At 47.3% G+C, this 23,543-nt stretch overlaps 1 protein-coding gene across 1 annotated transcript; it reads right to left on the reverse strand.

Annotated features, from left to right (window-relative positions):
- RHOU (ras homolog family member U) lies at nt 11,253–21,351 on the reverse strand. Its single transcript, XM_018042530.1, has 3 exons — nt 20,901–21,351; nt 19,318–19,376; nt 11,253–14,021 (listed from the first exon to the last, which is right to left on the reverse strand). The coding sequence occupies exons 1-3, from the start codon at nt 21,151–21,153 to the stop codon at nt 13,566–13,568; spliced, it is 768 nt and encodes a 255-aa protein (XP_017898019.1). The 5' UTR covers nt 21,154–21,351; the 3' UTR covers nt 11,253–13,565.

Genomic DNA, 23,543 nt, shown 5'->3' on the forward strand with positions numbered 1-23,543 from the left:
GGTGCCCACTCAGCTGCCAATCCTTAGCCATCACAGGACATTCTTCATCCTCTGGTCCAGTTCTCCTGGACTGGAGCACTGACTGCTTCTCACACTGGGCAGTCAGGCAACACAGCAGTCACAAAATTTTTTTTTGCTCTTAAAAAATATGTACTTCCTGAATATCATGCCAGCTCCACATGGAATTGAGGCTGTGTTCCATTCTCAGCATGGCTGCACCCTAAAGGGTTACAGAAACTTGGGGTGGGGAAGGGAGGATAAGAACAGCTCTTCCCAAATGTGCATCCCTTTGCCTTTGTGGGTACCCTCTCACACTTACTGTGATGGATACCCAGAGGGAGCTTAGCCTGGAAAGGAGCCCCTGGAAAGGCTACCCACCCACAGGAGAACATGGGCACTTCAAAGTCTATACAGCCAGCCTGGACTTCAACTTCCTTTTCACGCTGCTTAAGAATGGAGCTAAACCATCAGATGCTGGCCAGTTGCACCATACAATAAATATCTGTCACCAATAGGGAGGCAGGTGTTCAGACGAGTGGGGAGAAGCCCTCCTATCAGGGGATGGAGCTTAGGTGAAAGTTCCCTGGGCTCCAGGACCTACAGGCCAATGGTCAGCATGATGTTCACATATGGAGGAAACTGGGGCAGGGAGTGGGAGCGCTGTGTCCCTCACTTGGAACAAACTATTGTGAAAGAGTAAAGAACATTCACAAGACAAAAGTCAAAACATGTCTCAGCCGAAGTGAGCTGTCCAAGGCAGAGGCCTTGAGGTTCCCCACCTCCTGTCAATGTAGAAAGGGAGTTTAAACTCATCAGTTCGAAGACAGACACACGTGATGACACACTGGGAACAAGGACAGACAGTGAAGAGGAAGCACAGTGCACAAGAGAAAGGACTGGAATAAAGGGTCAAAGAGGGGGACGGGACTGTGGCTGTTTTTCTCCTTTCTACTTTTCTTGTTTTTCCAATATTCTTATAATGAGAATATTTTTAATTTATTTATTTAACTGAAGCATGGTTGACATGATGCTGTCAGCCATGCAGTGATATACGTATAACTGAATCACTTTGCTGCAGTATTTTAAATGAAAAGTCAACAAGATCCTACGGTGTAGCACAGGGAACTCTGCTTAATGTTTTCAGGCAGCCTGGATGGGAGGGAAGTCTGAGGGAGAATGGATGCATGTACATGTATGGCTGAATCCCTTTGCTGTCCATCTGAAATTATCACAACATTGTTAATCAGTTGTACTCCAACATGTGAGTGATTTAGTTATATTATATATACACACACACACACACACACACACACACACATTCTTTTTTCTATATTCTTTTCCATTATGGTTTATCAAAGGAGATTGCAAAGGAAGGGGATTAGAGGAGGCATGGACTGGTAGCTTGGGGTTAACGGACCTAAGCTATTATATATAAAATGGATAAACAACAAGGTCCTACTTGTTGAGGACAGAGAATATTTTAGACTTATGATCCAAAAGGTATTAAAATAAGCAGTTGTTAATAATAGTCTTCCTAAGGTAACTTCTCCCTTGGCGTTCAGTTCCCGTCACTCTTCCCCTACCCTCTGGGACAGAGTAGGCTCGGCCATGGTGTGGGATGACCACCAGCATTCATTACCCATTAAATCCTCAGACTCTTGGAGGCCTAGCAGACCTACATTCAACACAGTGCTCTGGGGATAAAGGTTCCCAGTTAATAAGTACTTGAGGACTCACCCATTTTTGTCCATTAAGGACATTATGATATTGCTTAAACTATGGCATATTTGTGCTTGAAAAGTCTTGGTTAGTTTGTTAAAAGTTAATTGTTACTGAATCAGTAAGAGAGAACCCCATCTCCCCAAAACAGACTACTTAACTTGGGAAATCTCAGCAAGAATAGATCAAAGAGGGAGCGTATTCCTCTCTACATGACTTTCCACATCCAGAAGACTAAGTTCTTAAAGTGCGAAGGCTCTGTGCCTCCAGTGTCACTTGGATGGCACAGTCAGGTCCTGGAGAAACTCTTTTCTTGAAACAACCAACAAATCTCGTGGCATAAGTTCACTTTAATTTGCTCCATTATTGTCTCTATTTTGTACTATTGTACACTTCTCCCTTTCCATTTTTTTCTTTTTTTCCTTTAACTTTTCACAGGTTTTTTTTTTTCTCTTCATTTTTTTAAACTTTTTATTTTATATTGGAGTGTAGCCAATTATCCCAGTGGCACAGCGATAAAGAATCCTCCTGCAATACAGGACTCACAGATTCAATCCCTGGACTGAGAGGATCCCCTGGAGGAGGGCATGGCAACCCACTCCAGTATTCTTGCTTGGAGAATCCCATGGACAGAGGAGCCTGTCGGGCTATGGTCCATAGGGTCACAAAGAGTCAGACAGGACTGAAGCAATTTACCATGCACCACACATAGCTGATTAACAATGTTGTGATAATTTCACGTGGACAGCAAAGGGACTCAGTCACACATATACCTGTATCCATTCTCCCCCAAACTCCCCTCCATCCAGACTGCCCCACAACATTAAGCATAGTTCCCTGTGCTATATACAGTACGACCTTGCTGGTTGTCCATTTTAAATATAGCAGTAAGTACACATCAATTCCAAACTGCCTAACATACTTCCCCCCATCCTTCCTCCCTAGCAACTGTATCATTCTCTAAGTCTGTGAATCTGTTTCTGTGTTGAAAATAAGTTCATTTGTATCATTTCCTTTTAGATTCCATATATAAGGGATGTTATGATATTTCTCCTTTTCTGTCTGACTTATTTCACTCAGTATGACAACCTCTAGGTCCATCCATATTGCTTCAAATGGCGTTATCATTCCTTTTAATGGTAGAGTAGTATCCCATTGTATATATGTACCCATCTTCTTTTATCCATACCTCTGTGGTTGAGCTGGTCACAAGTTTTGATTAATGTAAAGTCACATGCTGACCAGATCATGCTTCAGAAAGTGAGAGATTTTCTGTCTTCCTGGAAAAGCTTATATTTCCCCAGAGTCAGCTTGCCATGCTCATAAGAAGCACAGTTGCTTCTTCCCTCCATGTCTCTGCATAGAGGACACAGGGAGCAGCCCCCAGCCTACTAATCTCAGTAGTCTCAAGGCATCATTTTCTGCATGTGGAGGTTGAAGAGAATTAATGATTTCTTAACTTGACATTGGTTTTAGTTAAGATGACAACTCCTAAGCTGATACAGATCAAGGCTGAAAAGAAGTGTGATTATCTTAAAATTATACAGACAAGGGACAGTGGAGAGTTCATAGCTTTAGTTCCTTGTCAAGTTGAAGAAATTAAAGCTCAAAGAAGTTAAACATCGAGAGCTGGTCAAGGGCAAAGGCAAGGTGAGGCCCCAGGAATCCTGGTCACACTGGGCATCCCTGACCCCTAACTCTGTGTCCTAGAATGGCCTTGCCATGGCTCCTCTCACAGGGCTTCACTCTCCTTTAAATCCCAAATGGGGGCATACTGCAGACTGCATGCAAGATAGAAGCAAACTAATGTCTCAAAGTGTGGACAGGGCACAGCAGGAGAACAACAACAGAAGTCAACTCAGAGTCAGATCTGACTCCAAGCTCAGTCAATTTCTACCCAGATGGGACCCCGGGCATGACCACTGATAACGGTGCTCAGGAGAGGGAGACAGGGGAGCAGGTCCTCTGGGGCCCAGCTTGGCTCCCCTGGGACTGGGTGCAGGGTGGTCTCAGTTCTGTGTAGACTTCACCACTGTAAATCACGCTCATCATGGCAATAGTCTGGCTTTATTTACTTCTTTATTTATTTAGGCTGTGCTGGCTCTTCTTTCTCTAGTTGCAGTGTGTGGGCCTCTCACTGCAGCAGCTTCTCTAATGTTGCAGAACATGAGCTCTAGAATGTGGGCTCAGTAGTTGTGGCACCCAGGCTTAGTTGCTTTGCGGCATGTGGGATCTTCCTGAACCAAGGCTGGAGCCCGTGTCCCCTGCATGGGAAGGCAGATTCTTAACCACGGGACCACCAGGAAAGTCCCATCATGGTGACAGTCTTAACACAAGGTTTAAAAAAGTGCTTGATTTACCCTGTGCTCTACATTTGTCCCAGTGCAACTGGAATCTGTCCCTTTGGCTGGAAAGGGGGCACAGGGAAAGAGTGGAAACATCTTCATTGTCATCCAGCACGCCACACACTTGGCCAGGTGCAAATTTTCACCCATTTAAGGCAGGTCCTCTCCTCCCAGAGGAGGAAGATTCAGTGAGAGTTGTAGGCAACACATTGTGTTGCCCATTTGAACTGACCCCAAAGCAAACAACGTGAGTGGCAAGTATATCTTTTATCCACAGAAGTCCTAGCTGCCTGACCAGTTGGATTCTCCACCACACTTCACCCAGGACAGACATGAGCAATGGGCTGCACCAGCCCTGGCAGCCTCAGAGCCCCCCTGCCCCCTCATCAGTATAGTCGGTGGGCCCCAAGAAAACCCCCTCCCAGCGTTCACATACTTGTGCAGCACTTACCTCTCCCACCCAAACTGTGTCTGGACTTGGCCTTGGGACTTGCTTGGACCCAAAGACGTGAAAAAGCACAGTGCAAACAGCCTTGGTAAGCCCTTGCACACACGTTTGCTGAAGTCAGTCTCCACGCTGCAAAGAAACTCAGTTTGGAAGATTTGAGGGACAGCGAGAGACCTGAGGGTTCTCTAGACAATCTCCCTGAGGAAGATCACAGTTGCATGTGACCTTAGCAGAAATGCCCAGCTGTGCCCAGTCAACCCACTGGATCACACAAGCGGAATAAGCAGCTATTGTTTGAGCCCTGAAGCTGAGTGAGGGGGCGGCTTGCTATACAGAAATAGATCCTTGAATTAGTACATCCCCACCGGGGTTTTTAAAGGTTCATCTATATCTTCTGTATAAGAGCAGGAAGGGAAAAAGGAAGTTCAGGCCTAAAATACCCTTGCTGAGTAACAGTTCTACCACTAAGTCCTAGAGTTCCTTCCTTAGCAAATTAGCCTTTTTGTTTCTCTAAAAATAATAACAGCTAATCTAATGTGTGCCCATCATGGGTGATGTAAGGTTAGGAGAGACATTGTATTATATGTCTGTATTCATTTATATCACAGTGTGATTTAGAGAAGATTTAGACAGGTTATGGAAATAAGTAAAATATTCTTCATGCTCAAGAAATGAATGCCCTTCATAATCGTCAGATATTATAATATCACCCAAACATTTTCTCCTCTTATCAACCCTCTCTTTTCTCTGGTCTCCTCTACCACTATTTGATTAAAAAAAAAAAAAAATTTACTTGTTTCACCTAAACAGTTGTTTATCTAATCAATAATTGACCCCCTTCTACTTTTCCCCATTTTGAAATAGACACACTTGATGCTCAGCACCCATCAGTGTGGAGGTGATTGTGAGGTGGTGCAGGCAAGGGCCTGGTTCTTGCCAACACAAAGACCAGCTAACCTGGGTAAGGACCAGTCTTAACAACCACAGGAGGTTGTCCCAATGGCAGGCACTCCCCACACCCATCTTCATCCCTCAGATCCTGAAATAAAATGACAGAGGAGGCAAATTGTGTTGATCAAATAAATGCTTTAAAAATCCACTTATGAGTCACCAGATCTGGTTTCCATCATTCATGAACAAGACAAGCCCATATACAGTTCTCCTGGCTCCATGGTCTGGACTGAGAGTTCATCCAGAATGAAAAGCAGGAACTCAGAGAGATGAGGAGAGGGTGTGGGGAAGCCAGAGTGGAGGGCACTGTCTGGGGGTTCTGGGTGATTGTGTGTGTGTGTGTGTGCTTTGATAAATTAAATCTTTGATAAATAAACCCAAACCAAACTATTTCTGTTGTCATTGCTACAGTTGGTGACACTTTAGACAGTAGGGTTCTAAGTCCCCACAAGTACCTCTCTCGATACTTCAGCAGACTCAAAATGGAACTCAGGCCTAGCCAGCAGGATCTGGTGAAATATAAATCCAGTAGCATCAGGCTTCCTGATCGCCATGGTAAAACATCATGTGTGGTATTTGCTTCCAAGCACCACAGTCCCTTTCCATCAGCCACATATTGCTTCCCATCTTAAAATTAACACCTGAACCGGTTATTACCCAGCACCTGTCAGAGTGTTACTGATGCTCAGACTATGAAGACAATTTAGGCACCAAGGGGTCCACACAAGCGTCTAAGTTCTCATTGTGCTGGAAGCATAAAGGCTCCAGAGCAGCAGGACAGGAAGGCCATGTGCCCTCAGGGATGCTTCTGGAGTGACTGCCACCGACTGCTAAATTAATGTGACACAGCCAGCTGTTTGACTGAGAGGAAGTCCTAGAATGGGCCTTATGGAGAATGTTTCTCCACCTTCTGTGAAACTAGGCAAAGACAAAACATATTTACATCAGCACTTTCAATACATTTTCTCCCAAGTTCAGGTCAGAAGTGACTCAACTGAAGTAATACGACAAAGCACTGTCTTGGAAAGTTAAGTAGTTGGTATGGTGGGTGCAGTCCCCTCCATCTGGAGACCTCCTGAGATGCCCTTTTGCCAGTGGGACCAGAAATATTCACAGTCTTTGACCACTCCCCTCAGCAGCTCTCACCCAACTAGGGATGACCTGCAAATCCATCCTTTGTCAACTGGTAAAGCCAAGGAGCATCCTGCCCACATTGCCCGGGACCCCTTCTCCCATCTGGAGCAAGACTGCAATCAACACCTGCCAGGAGCCCTCTCCATGTGGCTGTGAATTCATGCAGCTGTTCCCCAAGTTCTGTCGGCCTTGGAGCCAGTCTCTCTGCCTAGTTCCACTTTGTGTTCACTTATCAATTTATTTGAGTATGAAGACGACACCCTGAAGGCCCTGCCCTTCACATCCTTGGAGACCATCTTCACGTTGGCCTTCAACTACCAGTGACAGATCATAGCATCCCTAACACCTGAACACATGCACACACACATGACTGTCCTTTATTGGGTTTTGCTTTTGTCTCATTCTTGTGTCTATGTTCAGCAAAAGGAAAACAGGTATCATCCACGTACCAATTAACAGGGAGAAGAGGGCAAAGGAGGAGGAAGGGCCATGTGTCCAGTGTCTGGGAGCCCTAATCTGAGGAGTAAAAGCATGTGGAGGGGACCTTCTCTGAAGGCTAGAGCAAGCTACATGTGATTGATATGTTTTCCCAAAAGTCTGTCTACTTTGCGGAGAGACAGTAGAAGCTAGTCTGCAGGGGGCATCAGAATGCTCCTCAGAAAAGGTGGTATCAACCCTGACACCGAGGAGGGACTGATTTTACAGACATGTTTGAGGGGGCTTCCACACTGTGGAGGTGAATGCACTGAAGTCCAGGCACATAAGAGTATAGGGTTCAGCTAGGAGAAGGCAATGGCACCCCACTCCAGTACTCTTGCCTGGAAAATCCCATGGGTGGAGGAGCCTGGTAGGCTGCAGTCCATGGGGTAGCGAAGAGCTGGACACAACTGCTCGACTTCGCTTTCACTTTTCACTTGCATGCACTGGAGAAGGAAATGGCAACTACTCCAGTGTTCTTGCCTGGAGAATCCCAGGGATGGAGGAGCCTGGTGGGCTGCCATCTATGGGGTTGCACAGAATTGGACATGACTGATGCGACTTAGCAGCAGCAGCAGCAGCAGGGCACTGGGGTGTGAAGCAGGTGGGGCAGGGGCAGGACATACCAGACAGATAAGAGTTGAGATCCTGAGCAGGAGACTCTTCAGGCCTGTGGTTGCCACCTGAGGGCCACAAAGCCTGGGGAAGCTGTGGCATTCATGATGGGATGGGAGGGTCCACAGACACTCCAAGCACCTATATGTTCTCCTGCTTTTCAGTTATATGTAGATGCTTCATGATTAATGTGATACCTACTGAAAGTGTTACTAAACATAAAATGAAATGAAAGTCATTTTTTAATTCACCAAGCCCTGAAAATTATGACATGAGTTCTTTTTCACTATGTATTTTGGTAGAAATTGTAAAAGTGCAGCTATTATCGTGTGATTGGCAAAATTCGAAGGCATAATAAAATGTTTGGAGATGAATGCTAGAAGTGGAGTGTCATGAAAAGCTTCTCATTAAAAAAAAAAAAAAAAAAAGTCCCTGCTGGCCCACAGGTGCCATGGAGAGAAACCAAATGGGCTGGGCTAGAGGAAGAGATAGGAGGCAGCAGTCAGGAGGGTGCTGAGTGGCAGCACCCTGGTGGCAGAAAGGGGAGGACAAAGAGGATGACATCCAACAGACAGGACCTGGTGACCCATCAGGTGAGAACATGCAGGTAAGGGAGTCTGGGCTGATGACCGATTTCTTGTTTGGACCAGTGAGTGGCTATGTTGGTGTGTTGTGAGCACAGGGGCTCAGAGGATGGGGTGCTGGGGAGCCATGAGACAGAGGATAACTGTGGTCAGCTGAATGGCCCCCAGAAATATCCACACCCTAAGCCTTGGTTTCTGTGACCAGGTGGGTCACACACAAAGGGAGATTAAAGTTGCAGATGGAATTAGGATCACCCATCCTGACCCTGAGATGAGATCACCCTGGACCCTCTGCGTCAACTCAATACAAAAAGATGTGGAAGGGGAGGTCGGAGCGTCAGCGGGATTCCACATGAGGAGGACTTGACAGGTCATCACTGCTTTGAAGGTGGAGGAAGCCCCCAAGTCAAGGAACACAGGTGAGCCGAGAGCTCCAATAAGAGAGAGGATGAGTCCCCCTGTACCCGCACATAGGACCCTAGCCCCGGCCATTACTTGGCTTCAGCCAGGAAGACCCAGTTCAGAATCTTACCTCCAGAAGCAGAGGTAAGAAATCTGCATTTTCTTTTAAGCCACTGAGTTTGTAATCATTTGTAACATAACAACCCCTAAAGTGAGTTAATTCTGAAGTAGCCATGGGGCATTAGGGGGGACTGAGAGGAGATGCTATCCAGGAATGTGCCTCCTTTTAGGACGAGCATTTGTTTCCACCCATGCACCTCTGTCATATGCAGACCCACCTCTTCAGGATCTGGTTTCATTGTTAGGGGTGGGTGCTCCCTGGGGTGACAGGGAATGTTGCAGTTGGTAACTCCAATAAACAAAGGTTCTAAAAATGGTTCAAAAGACCACAAAAACAAGAGTGTGTTTGGCTGGGCAAGGCCTTTCCAAGTGAAGCGGATGGAGGGAAGCCCAGCCTGATTGGGAATGCAGGGCCCCACACCCACTCGCCAGCCTCGCCCGACGCCCCAGGCTACCTCAGTGCTGTGATGGTAGTTTTGAGTCTTGCCACCTTCCAGCCAGGGGTGAGGAGCCAGCACATTTGCCCCCCGCCCCCAATTCACCCTGTGCCACGTGCCTGGAGTAACTGAAGTATTTCTCTCTTCTATAAAAATGAGTGGAAACTGAAAAATGAATTTGTTATTAAGCATAAAAAGTGTAAGCCTCCTAAAATTTAACAGAGATGAAGATAAAAGCCTTTAGGGGCCAGTTGCCAAGTTGAATCAACTGTGTGTCTTGCCCAGAAGACATTAAAAAAAAAAATGAGCGGGTCCTTCCTGGGGCTTATGGGCCCCTGAAACCTTTATATTCAACAACCCATCAGCCACCAGGGCAGGTGCCACACTTGTCCCTGTACTGATGTGACAGGTTAGGCACAGAGAGGTTAGGAGGTTAAGCTACTTAAGGAACCACAACCAGGAAGCAGCAGAACCAGGATTCAAGCCCAAACAGCCTGACCGCAGGGCCCAGCCCTCCTCTCCCCTCTGGCCCATTGCCTCTCCCAGAGATCATGGCATCCCCAACCCCCTGCCTGTACAGGCCCCAGGACAGGCCAGACATTGCTCGGCCTCAGGGCCTTTGTAGCTAATATTCATTTTAGAAAGTTTTTCTCCCGTCCTTTCAGGTCATCTCTGTGAAGACATTCTGAACTCCTCTGAGGGACTGGGAACTCTCTCCTTGTATCCTGGGAAGGCCTGTCCCAGATAAGGGGGACTGGGACTGGGGGAGGAGAAACTTCCAGGCTACTCTGGCAAGGGTCATGTTGCCCATGGAGGCCAGGAGGCTAGCTGCCTTTCAGCATTCTGGAACACATGCAGATGGGCAGTGGGTTTATTTGCTCTCTGCCCAGTTTTCCAGTCCATTGTGGTTGACTGGTCAGGGGATACAAAAGAACCATACCCTGGGATCAGAGGCCACACGGACAACAAAGGAACTGTCCTTCACTAGGTGACCAGGAGTGCTGTCCAACCCCTGGAGATGAGGGATCCTGAGCCCTGCTGGCCTTCACTATGAAGCTGGTGGGCTCGGGGCACCCCCCCCCATGGCCACTGCAACCCTTGGGTGTTCACCCCACATGTGCACACATGCTGTCATCCAGGACACCAACAGCCCAGTGAACAGGGCAGCCCTGTCCACACAGGAAGAAACCAAGGCTCCTCTGTGCCCTCAGCGTCACCCCACACTCAGCGCTGCTCTGAGCCTGGACTCAGCTCTAATAGGGACGGAGGCCAGCACTTGGCCCCTCACACATGAAGGTCCAAAGGCTGCGCGTGTCAGACGTAGCCCTGGAATTCTCACCCCCCACCCTGAACAGGCACCTAATGTTGGCCAGGTACACATTCCCAGGACACCTCTGGGGCCTGCGTCTCCACGCGTCTTATGTTCTCTTCACTCCCAGAGAAATTCTTTGGTGGAAAAGGCAGGTGCCCTCAGAGCTGTAGGTCAGAATTTGCTTGCTACCACCTGGAGAGTGTCTTCAAAGAGAGTGTTCTGCTCAACATCATTTATGCTTAAAAAAAGAAAGCACGACTTAGGGGAGATGACCTGCCCTTGTAAGAGCGCTCGGAGATTTCTCTTTAAGTCTGTCAGGCACAGCAATTAACATTACAAAAGGTTCATTTCCATACACTTGGTGAAAAAGGTGGACCCTGTATTGTTACATTATGACTGGCCTGCCCAACTTAATGCTAAGCATTTCCCAAAGCACAACTCTGATAGTCTCCTACGCAATAATATCAAGCTGTAAATTTAATGATGCTTGAGCTTGGAAGTAAATAAAAAACTCAAGCACACACTTTTAAAAAATTCTGGGGACTTCCCTGGCAGTTCAGGGGTTAAGACTCTGCACTCCCAATGCAGAGGGGATGGGTTCGATCCCTGGTTGGAGAACTAAGATCCTGCATACTGCAAAGAGCAGCCAAAAAAAATTTTTCTGCCCAAGTTTCCATTTTCATCATGAGGTAAAAATGGAGGAAAACATCAATTACAATCCCACCTTTATTCTTACAAATTTGGCAACATATTAAAACCTGTTGCATTTCAATGTCAACCTTCTAGATTTTTAGCTCTAATGGGACAGGCTGCATCAAGCTAAGTTAAGAATAAAACACTTGAGGAAAGCTCTAAAACCTAGGCCACAAGGATGCTCCTCACAAACCACTGGCCATCAGTGGTCCTAAAGGCAGAGGGTGGCAAAGGTTCTGCACTCCAGGGGACCAAGAATGGCCCCATATTCTGTCACAGGCATAAAATTTCTCTCAGGTTTTGTGTTCAGTCTTAAAAATTAACTTGCATTGTACTCCATGACATTTGCTTTAATATATAAATACTGTTTGAAATCACTTAGCAGTCAGAGAGCCCTCCTTCACCCCACTCCCCACTATGGCAGGCAGAGCCCCACCTGGGAGGTTCACGAGTTGGTGAGACAAGCCCCAAGCTTCTAATGCACTTCATTAGGTCTGTTTATGGCATTTCCACAAATGGAGTAATTTTATTCACTCAGGTTGTAACTAAATGCTTCAGGAAACTATGATATCAATTTCAATGTACTGAAAAATAAATAGTAAACAGTATAAATTTCAGTTTTTAAATGAAGAAATTAGTTAATTTTATTTACTAACAGAAAAAAAGAAGCCCCTAACCTAAAGTATAGCCTGATCATTTACTTTTTATATGAAGAAACACAAAGTGGATTTTTTTTAATATAAAAAGGAGAAGATCCACAGAAAGATAAACTCCTCTACCTGTTGGCACTAGAGAAATTTCCCCAGTTGCTGGCTGATTTTGGTAGATCTTTTATCACCAGTGCAAGCCTGACATCACAACTCAATGCATTCGGCTACTTCTCAGCAACTCAGAAGCAACCCCATGCCAGAGTAAAACTGCTCTCTGGATGTGGCACTTTTTTTCCTCCAGAACATAAAGCCCTAAAAGCCACCATCTGGAACAACACAAATATGTCACAATCTGTGGTTTTCTGACTGTTCTACAGTGTAGAAAGTGCTGAGCAAGGGCACTGTGATCCCTGCCACCGCCAACTCCATGGCCCCTGACCTGCAGTCTCTGCTGCCAGCTCCCTGAGAGGTGTCTGTGGATTTAGTAGGTTTCAAGAGGCATTAATTTTAAAATAGGTTCAAAGAGATGAACATGTTTTAACATGGGCTCCAAAATGTGTGAAGATACACTTAGAATCACATCTCATATATCATTAAAAAGAGTTCTGTTCCAAAAAGTGTTAAAAGAGGAAGCCAGGCTTCCATCACAGCTGTTCCTGTGGCCAGGTTTTTTTTCCATAGTTAAAAGTCTGAATCGGCAGCAAGAACAGCCACATGTATATCTGTGTTCATGTGTGTACACAAAGAAGTACCTTTGGACTGACTTAAAAATAAAAAACAAAGACATTTTGTTTCATTTCCCAAAACACCTGCCTGCTACAGCCCTGCTAGACTGTTCATTTCCCTGCAGATGGGGCAGGGAAGGCCTAGAAGTTTAGAACCAATCCAGGCAGGTCTCCTGAGCGCTGTCATCATAGAGGTTCAGGCAGCTTGGCTCATGTGCATGACAGCAAACATCACACTCTGATCTCAATGTGAGTCGTTCCCTAAAGAAAAGAAAGCTGCAGGCTACCACTGTACTCCTCATGGCATTCTGGCTGTTCACATGATCTCAGGATGAAAAACCCCCATCAACAATTTTTCCTTCTTGGTCTACACAGCACCATTGTCAGTGGGATGTTTTTTGTTGGTTGTTTTTAAATCTTAAGCAACGGGGTATAAGAATATAACCAAAGTGTCTGATTTGAGGTTTTACAGGCAGAAACCTTTTTTTTTCCTCTGATTTTTTTTCCTTAAAACACAGGGGAAAAAAGTATAAGGTTTCAAAGCTGAGTTACGCTGACCAGCCTTCAGTGAAGGGATGGCTAACCACACCATTTCCTCTTTGTTCTTCTGTGTGTTGTCTCATAGCAAACTTTCACCCTGGACACCCAGATCTGAGGTGTGCCTTTTTCATATTAGATATAAATTAATCAAAGTGTCTAAAGTTCTCCATTTCCAGAGTTATGAAAAATTCTTAACTTACTTCAAGATATCTTGCATACGTATCTCATCCCTCAGCTCAAACAAACAAGAAGGTCAAAGGCAAGAAAGAATAACATAAATTGGAGCACCTACTATAATCCATATATACACACACTCGCTACACAGGTCCTACACAGTCAAAGAGTCACGTCAGCTAATATAGCCTCTAGTGTGGGTTTTGTCGGAACACAGCCCGCTGGGGTCCCCATCAGCATCATACGAAACAGCAGTACTTCTTCCACCAGGACTTGGACAAGGTCTTCATCTTGTCGGGAGTCCTGCTCTTGGACTTCTTTGGCTGCTGCTGGGAGTCCGAGTACTGAATGCCGGCCACAATGGCTGCATCGAAGACCTCTTTGAGGTTCTTCTGAGTCAAGGCTGAGCACTCAATGTAGGAGGTGGCTTTGATCTCCTCGGCACACAACCTGGCCGCCTCCTCAGGTACCGGCTTCTCTTTGCATTTGTCCAGCTCGATGAGGACTTTGACGTCTTCTCTGAGGTCCGACTGTGTCCCCACGAGGATGATGGGGGCTTTAGGACAGTGGCACCGAATCTCTGGCACCCATTTCTCACTGACGTTCTGGAAGGAGGAGGGACCCACGACACTGAAGCACAGGAGGAAGATGTCAGCGTTGGTGTAGCACAAAGGCCGGAGCTTGTCAAACTCATCCTATAAGGGAGTCAAGCACCCAAATGTTATCTTTTACATCAGTTCTCATCAGCAGAGAGACCATTTGAACATTTTTCTGGAAAGGGTCTGGCAGGTAACAGAAAGCCCACAGGTGGTAGAAGGAAGAACCAGAGCCCTATAAAGGCCCCTGCTGCCAAGTGGGGCCTCACTCCCAGGTCTGCAAAACTTGCCCAAAAACCTTCCTCACTGCTCAGGACCTACTTGCAAGTTACTGTAGAAAAAGTCCTTATATTAGATGGATTTTCAAAATAAAATTTACTTTCCCTAGTCTTCAGGCTAGAGTAACTCAGACTTACGGCTTCAACTCTGGCACTTAGCCATGCTTTTAAAATGCAGATGGTACCCACACTGATCCTCGGGGCTTCACCCAGACCCCAGGAAACCACAGTCTGTGAACTCAGCAGCTCTGCCCATCCTCATGGCAGCTGTGAGCCTGGCTCATTTCATCCCAGCTGTGCCATGCATACCCAGGGCACACTCAGGGCACACTTGGTGCAGAATCATGAGACTCAGACACAGGACTGGAATTGAGGACCTAGGCACGGACACTCTCACAGCGACCCAGAGAATGTGTGCCTCTCAATGTCACTTAAAACACAAGTGAATATGTTCTCACATTTGCTGAATACACCTTTTATCTCACTTTATCTTTTCCTCCCTCCTTCTTTTTCTCTTACTTTCTCTCCCCTTTTCTCTCCACAAACCCCAGGAGGCCTCCAGGAATGATGCTTTGGGAAGATAAAGGACCAAAGAAAAGTCATACCCATCCTACTTCCAAAGGATAAAGAACTGAATGGATAAGTCAGAGTTGATTATATAAACCAACCATCACCCTGCTGAGTGCCTCACTGTGCTCATTCACTAACAGAGATGCACACAGGACTCTGGACACTAGAAACCAGACCTAGGGGATTTGGTTGGGAACAGACACACATGGCCTCAGTCCTTATCGGGACATGCATGTGTGCATGCTACCTGGCTTCAGTTGTATCTGAATCTGGGCAACACTATGGACTGCAGCCCATAGGCTCCTCTGTCCATGAGGTTCTCCAGGCAAGAATATTGGAGTGGGTTGCCATGCCCTCCTCCAGGGGATCTTCCCAAGTCAGGGATTGAACCTACATCTCCTGTGGCTCATCATTGGCAGGCAGATTCTTTATCACTGAGCCACATGGGAAGCTCTTATGATTATTTACAAACTATTATTTACGTGCATGTTTTGTTGCATCTGTCGACTTTTTCTAGGGATGAAGAAAACCTGGATCTTTTGAGTTTACGTGCCTCATCTAAGGCCCTGTATTTCAGTTTATAGGGCAACAACCAAGTGACAATATTGAAGTTGACCAGCTAAATCCTTAGGAAGGAATATGGCATCTCACCATGTCACTGCCAATTCTCCACCTTCTATATGCAAAAGTTAAAAAGAAGAAGAAGGAGAAGAAAAAAAAAAGTCCTGGGTTTCTCAGTGCCAACTTTGTGCTGAAAGAAGAAACACAGAAACCCAACCAGGTGGCCAACAGCCCAGCCCTGAGGATCTTCTAATGAGACACTCCCTCTGTTCCTAGAGAACTGCAAGAAAGCAGCACAGGACAGTCTCTACCCTCGCTGCTGGCAGGCATCATGCCTGGCCAGGCCCCGGATCTGGGGTTGCATCATCAATAAAAAGCAAAGCAAACACAGCCCTGGACCTTGGGACATGGCTTCGGTAACCTGGCTTCCAGACTTGTGCAGGTTCTGGCTGACGGACTCAGGAAGCAAAGCAGGAACTAAACCCTGCTGCTCACTGCCTGACCAGAAACCTCAGCTATTTGGAGAAATAAAGGCCGCACACGCACGTGTGACGAGTCCAACTGGAATGGACCCTTAGAGAAACTAGTTCTGAGACCCAGAGATTTGCCTGGGGTTTAGGGTAGGGCTGGGTGGGGCTGACAGGTTGCTGGACAGCCGCGCTGGTCTAGCAGCAACCGGTGTTTGTCTTTTTTTTAAAGTATAAAGATTTTCCCAGGTGCCTCAAGAGTCAGAAGGCTGAAGAGTTTTCACCTGCTATTGGACAGGCTCATGCAGTCTGATCAATTTCCACTGGAGTGAAATTGATCACAGTGAAATTTCCATAATGAGTCCAGTGTTAAAAACTTTTAACATTTTATATGCATACCAGGCCCCCAACAAAAAGGCCCCAAGGCATAAGAAGCAATTTCTAGTTATTTTTCCAGCTCTCAGTTGCTATGTAAAACTTATGTCTGATCCCCAGGCAACCTGTGTCCACATTCTCCTGGTGTTTGGAAAGGAGGCAGCTTGAGTCACTTTATCCCCAGGAAGCTACCATGATGACCGCTTGGGGGGATGTGCCACCACAGGCTGGGGCAACACTAAGGAAATATGGCAGGTGTCAAATCAAGTCCCTTAAAAAGGGAGGTTATCAGATCTGGAATAGGGAGGATAGGAAAAGACTATCACCTTGCCCAGTTTTACTAACAATCCAAACAAATACTAACTGATAGCTGGGGAGCCGGGAGAAAACTGACTTTATCTCACCAGTTGTGTATTTTTTTTTTTAATTTATTTGTATTTATTTGGCTACTCTGGGTTTTAGCTGTGGCATGCAGGATCTTTAGTTGCATGTGGGATATAGTTCCCCGACCAGGGATCAAATGTAGGCCCCCTGCATTGGGAGCACAAAGTCTTTTTTTTCCGCAAACTTTAAATTTTTTTGTTTTTTTGTACTGGGGTATAGCTGATAAACAATGTTGTGACAGTTTCAAGTAAACAGCAAAGGGACTCAGCCATACATATATGTGTATCAATTCTCCCTCCAACCCCCCTCCCATCCAAGCTGATACATAACACTGAGCAAAGTTCCATGGGGAGCACAGAGTCTTAAACCACTGGACCACCAGGAAAGCCGTGGCTGTGTATTTTTCATAGTTTTGAAGATGGTTTTTTGAAGATGTGGTTTTCCATAAATCTGTAGATGGTGACATCACACATTACACTATTAGGCATACTAACCACTCCATCAGGTAAGAAATACAGTGAATCTCAACAAAAACACTGCTGAGAGACCAGAAGGAAAACTTCCAAATAAACCAAAGTGTACCAACTTGCACTGAAACCTTTTCATTTCCCAAATTATAAGCTTTTTCATGAAACCATTTCTAAAATGATTCTTGTGATTCCTTAACTTTGAAACAGATCCTATTAAAGAAAAAAAATCAAATTCTTCCTTGATAATTCAGGATCATTTCTACAAAGTGTTCCTGGTAAAAGTCCTAATCCTCTTCCAAAACTTCTCAGAGGTTTTTCTCCTGGTCTACCCATCCTGTCCCTCAAACCGATGTTGCCTTCCTCCTCCTGTAACCTCGTTGATTTCTTCACAAGCTCTATTGGGTTGGCTAAGAAGTTCATTTGGGTTTTTCTGTAAGTGCCTATTGGAAAATCCAAATGAACTTTTTGGCCAATCCAAGACTAAGTGGTTTGTCTTCCCCCACAGACTAGAGTCCGTCAAGGGGCAAGCCATGACTTAAGCTTGCATCCTGCAGGACCCAGCACTCCATTTATTTATCAATCCAGTCTACATACACAAGCAAAGTCCACTATGGGCCAGGCACCAACCAGGCATGAGGCAGGGAACTCCAGCCCAGGAAGCTGTGTCTGCCATCAGAGCTGACAGGTGAGCCAGCGGTGGGGAGCTGCCAGCACTCGGCTGTCTACTCCTCCCTAAAGGGCCCCAGATAGGCATGCCCTTTGGTTTCTTGAGTTTTCCTGCCTTCTTCTTATTCTCGGACTCTTTAACTGCCACTTCTTGCTTCAGCAGGGAGGCCTCTGTTTACTGAGGGGCTACCCAACCCTCATTGTAAAGATCAGAAAATGTGACCCAAGGTACGAAAAATATTCTTGATTTACACAAAGCAATTAAGCTTTAATTATAAATAGTAGTAGCACATCCAGAAAGATTATTAGAAGGATACGTGTTCTTTGATTTTTCTCTTCCATATGCAATAAAATAGAGATTGGTCGATTCTTCATTTTTTTCCTGCTCCAGTAGAAGGGCAAGGAGACAGCAGAGGAATCTGGGTTATGACATGCACCCTGTGGCCACTGCCAAACCAATGTTCAGCTGGGGATCGAGGCTGCCCAGTCTTGTGTCACCTTGAAGTTTGAAAAACAAAGCGCTGAACTTGCTGTCCCGCAGTGGGCAAGTGACTAAGAAGCCCTGGTTTGGAGGAGGCTCTTAGGGACACTGGAAAGTCAGATACTTCTTAAGTGTAGGTGGTCATATGACATCTTAGAAAGGAAGTGGACACTTTTATCTGTTGATAAATTACCGCTTCACTTTCTCAAACTCTAGCAAGCACTGGAGAAACTACCTGCTTATTAACTGTGGCTTTGGCAAGCTCTAAAGACAGACCCTAGGGGCTTCTGTGATGGCTCAGTGGGGAAGACTCCATCTGCAATGCAGGAGATGCAGGTTTGATCCCTGGGTAGGGAAGATCCTGTGGAGAAGGAAATGGCAATCCACTCCAGTATTGTTGCCTAGGAAATTCCATGGACAGAGGAGCCTGGTGGGCTACAGTCCAACAGGTCACAAAAGAGTCGGACTAAACAACAACTAAACAACAACATTAACGACTAAACAACAACAAAGACAGACCCTGGGCTCTCAGAGGGCACAGCGAGAATTCAGTGATGTTAGCACCATGCAGGGGGACTGGAGCCCCCCGGCTCTTCCGAGACACCCCAGAGGGGACTTCATACTGAGGCCTCCTCATGCCTGGCTGTCTCATCCAAGTGCCTGCCCTCAAGACAAAAATAAATGTTCACGATTCTGAAGGACCAAGTCCCAGTTCATTCATTCCTCCAGGTTAGGAAAGGAAATATTAACACTTACTGACATGAACTCCATCTTTTTCTTGAGTCAATATCTTAAGAATTTGGTTTGTTGACCTTTAATAAAATGATTATAAGGCATTGCCAACTTACTCTGAGAAATGAGTACAAAGCATCATTGACAATTTTTAATAAAAACCAGAAAGTAAATAAGATCAGAAACTCCCAGAAGATAAGAACCGCTCTTGACCCTGTTTCCCTTGTCCTGCCCACAAGGAGCAGTGCCAAACCCTGTTTTATTGGGGTGGAGCTCTCTCCCCGCCACATCCACCCTCTGTGAGGTGGGGGTGGGGCTCTAGAATGGCCCAGTAAAGGAGAGGGGGCAGTATTTGAAGGCCTTTAAAAGGCACTGTTCTTGCCCAGCACTGAGCAGTGATGTGATACTGACCTGTCCTGCAGTGTCACAGAGCTGGAGTTTCACAGGCCGTCCATCCACGGAAACCACAGCTTAAAAATAAGACCAAGAGGACTGTCAGTAGTGGGGAGGGTCTCTTTTAACCCATTCCAGAAGAACAATAATTTTAGTTTGTATGACCACTCTTACTCCAAACCCTTCAGCTCCTATTCTGAGTCCCCAACAAAATCAAGACTTGCCTAAAACAAGGAGACTCCATGGAAGCATTTTTTTCTTTTTTAATGCAAACCTGCTGGGCCAGCAATTCACTCCATGCCCTGAGAGGAGGCAGAGAGGCCCAGGGCCTTTGATGGCACCCTGGAAGGGTCTGAGTTTTCTCCCAACCCCAGACGATTCATTTTCCTATGGTACATGTTTCAAAAAACGCAAGAACAACACTGGGGCGGGGGGTTAAGCGGGAACGAACCTCATGGTTTTAAATCACAGGAAAACCTCACAAATAACTCTGTTTTCCCTTGGGAAATGTTTGGTGACTTCGGGGTCTGTCACAAAAACGTAGCTTATTTTGAGAACGTGTAAACACAGGCTGCCAGTATTGTCCTGTTTATAAAAGAGGGCACTGCTTATCTCTCCATGTCAGCTCAAAGAGAGCATTAAAGGAGAAAAGGAAACGGTGTCCACCTTTCCACTAGGTTGGGGTATCTGGGGAGGGGCCTGCATCAGAGCGCTGCTCAGAGTGCTCTATTTGATGAAGCACTCAGTTTTGTCTCAATAAACTTTCTATATTGTTTATAAATGTTTGTACTACTCAGTTGAAGAAGGCGATTAAAATACACACACACATATATACACACACACACACACAATATCGTTTAGGTGGGAAACCCACCAGCACAGCACTGCTTTACCTAGGGTGCCTTCCAGATAGATGAAAGCAAGTCCTTGCCATCAAAACTTTCTGAAAGACCACGAATTTTTTTTTTAAGAACAAGAGAAAGCATTTCATTCTAGCTTCCATGGATTTTAACTTTTTCATAAATTTCAAGAAGCCTTGAAAAATCAAGAGGAAAGATTACTTTATCTTGGTGGCTACAAACCAAATGACACAGCATCGCATACATAAGAGCTTTCAGGAGCTTAAGAGATACTGAAACGACGCTAAGAATCAAAAACAGAGCCCACGGGGGCGGTGGGACCAGAGGCAAGAAGTCATCTTTACTATCCGGGTTTAATCCCAATCTCAGCCTTCCCCAGCGCCTCCAGTGCCATTTTCACTAAATCCACTCTTGTCCCTGCTCTCCGCGGCTCTTGAAAGTGGAGACGCCCTCGGAAGAGGAGCCGCTGACTGGAAAAGACCGACCCTCGGGCCACAGGTAATGGCACCTGCGCGTCACCTTCCGATCGAAAGCCAGCAGCGGCGCCAGCAACGTCGGCCTGACGCAACCGCTCTACGCAGGAAACTGACCCGGCCACCTGGGCGCGACCTGTGCGACCCCGCCGTCCGCTCCCGAGCTGCGAGGCGCCCTCGGCTCCCCGCGCCCGGGTTAGGACCCCGCTCCCGGCGGCCCTGTGTCCCCCGGGCCCTCCCCCGCCCCAACCCCCGCCGCCCCGCTCACCCGAGAAGTTATCGAAGGCGGTGGGGATGTACTCGGTGGGGTAGCCGTTGGTGGTGTAGCTCACCACCAAGCTGGTCTTGCCCACGGCGCCGTCGCCGACCAGCACGCACTTGACGCCGCGGCCCTCGGCGCCGCCCGCGCGCCCCCGGCCCCCCGGCGCCCCGGGCCCACGGCCCCCGCGCTCCCGGCGGGGCGGCACGGGCGGCGCCTCGCAGCGGCCCGGGAACGCGGGGTCCCCCTGCTGCGGGGGCATCGGCCCGCGCGAGCCGCGGGGGGGGCCGTCCCCGACTCGAGGGCCGCGGCTCCGGCCGCGCGGCGCAGACAAAGGCGGTCGGGTAGGTCCGGCGGGGCTCAGGCGCAGGCGGCGCCGGCTCCGTTCCGCGGCTGAGGACTGCGGACCGAGCGGCGCGGGGCCCGGCGCTGTCTCCTCCTGCTTCCCGGCGGCACGGCGCGCGGGGGGCGGGCGCGGGGAGAAGGCGGAGCGGCCGCTAGGTCCGGGCGTCGGGCCCACAGCGCCCCCGTCTGAGCGCCGCGCGGTGCGCTAGAGCCGGAGCGGCGCGCGCTGGGGCGGGACCGCGACCGGAGGCAGGGACCTCGACACCTACGGGGGAACCCCAGATGCCCAATCTGGGCAGTGCCGAGGAACCAGGCCAACGGAGGGCGGCTTCCCGGCGCCGACACTGCCGCCACCGCCGAGGGGCTCGCCGTCCCGCCTCCTGCGCCCACGCGGCCGACTGCGCTGCCCCTCCCGGCCCTGCGCCCCCTCCTCCCAGCGGTCCCTGCCTCGCAGGCCACAGCGCTCCACCCGAGGGGGCAGTCGTCGGAAGGAGGCAGAGTTAATAGGCAACTTTTATGTAGCCGAAGTCCATCGTGTGATTTTGGTCCTTCTAACGTATTCTTCTATCATTTGGGAGCAAAGGAACGCAGGTCCACTGTTAATGCTAGTGTGACTTTCTCTTGAGTATGCCCTGAACCAACAGATGTCTATAGCCCCAATTCTTTCATCTACGTAAATGTAATTTGGTGACATTGATATTATTTAGGGGGAAAAATCCATTTTTCTCTGACTCCTTCCTCCTATATTTAGTCAACAATACATCGGAAAGACAGGAAACCTTTCTGGGCATAGTCTAGACGCAAAGTTCCCCAGAGATTTATGTTGTGGTATGAGAATAGGCTCATACTGTGAGTAGGAATAGTGATACTGATAATAAAAATCACAGCAACTAATAAATGTTGAGCCTCTCTGATATAAGCACTGGTAAGTACTCTGCATGAGCTGCTGCTGCTGCTGCTAAATTGCTTCAGTCGTGTCTGACTCTGTGCGACCCCATAGACGGCAGCCCACCAGTCCCTGGGATTCTCCAGGCAAGAACACTGGAGTGGGTGGCCATTTCCTTCTCCAATGCATGAAAGTGAAAAGTGAAAGTGAAGTCGCTCAGTGTGTCTGACTCTTAGCGACCCCATGGACTGCAGCCTACCAGGCTCCTCTGCCCATGGGATTTTCCAGGCAAGAGTACTGGAGTGGGTTGCCATTGCTTTCTCCACTGCATGAGCTAGTTACTGTCATCTCATCATTAGTTATACCATTTTATGGGTGAAAGTGTTAGTCTTTCAGTCATGCCTGACTCTTTTTCCAACGCCATGGACCAAAGCCCACAAGGCTCCTCTTGTCCATGGGATTTCTGAGGCAAGAATACTGGAGTGGGTTGCCATTTCCTTCTCCAGGGGATCTTCCTGACCCAGGGATTGAACCCTGATCTCCTGCATTACAGGCAGATTCTTAACCTCTGAGCCATTGGGAAAGCCCATTTTATGGGTACAGGATGAGAAAATCTGAGGCACAGAGGTACCAGATAAAATGCTGAGGTCTCACAAGCTAGGGAGTGGCAGTGCCAGGATTCAAGCAGTCCGGCTCCAGAGCCTGAGTTCTTTCTTACCCAGTGTCCTTAAAGCAAAATCAAGCCAGAGCAATAAGTTGAGCCTTGGAAGTGTGGCTGTGGTGGGAATGCAGAAGTGGATTTATCAAGAGGCTGAAGACTTGAATTCAGGGCCCTCATTTGCGGAGAACCTCCCTGGGCGCCCTAGCAGTGTGAACACATGGTTACATTTTTGTCAATTTTGCAAAATTGACAAAAATTTATATGAAAAAAATCATATATTTTAATCACTACCAACTAAGCCCAATGTTGTTTCAATTCTAACTTCTCATATTGAATGGCTTTGATGTGGCAGGGGATATCATGCTCATCAAGCCAAGGAAAGTGAACTTAGACATTTCATTTGGGTTTAATGGATACAGAGCTGGCACTAAAGTCAGACAAGGAAGGAGGCAAGGGAGCAAAATTCAAGGCACCAACATTGCAATTACCTGACCCAGAGAATGAGCACCTGGCCTGCCTCTCCACAGCCCTGACACTGATGGGGTGTATTTGTGTGATTTTTGATTCCCCTGTGTAGTTACCTTGTTTCTTGCCATCTGGGCATAGAAATGGTGGCCAGTAATGTGCCTACAGGTTTCCATCTGGACTTTCCCACTTTTCCCAGCACTGGTTCCAGTAGAAAACACGAGGTTTTCTAGAGTTTGGGCGGTAGTTTCTTGAAGCCAAAAGCTAGTTTGTGCCTGTTCTTTCCATCAAAAAG

This window comes from Capra hircus, chromosome 28 (genome assembly GCF_001704415.2).
Source record: "Capra hircus breed San Clemente chromosome 28, ASM170441v1, whole genome shotgun sequence".
NCBI classification, from domain to species: Eukaryota; Metazoa; Chordata; class Mammalia; order Artiodactyla; family Bovidae; genus Capra; species Capra hircus.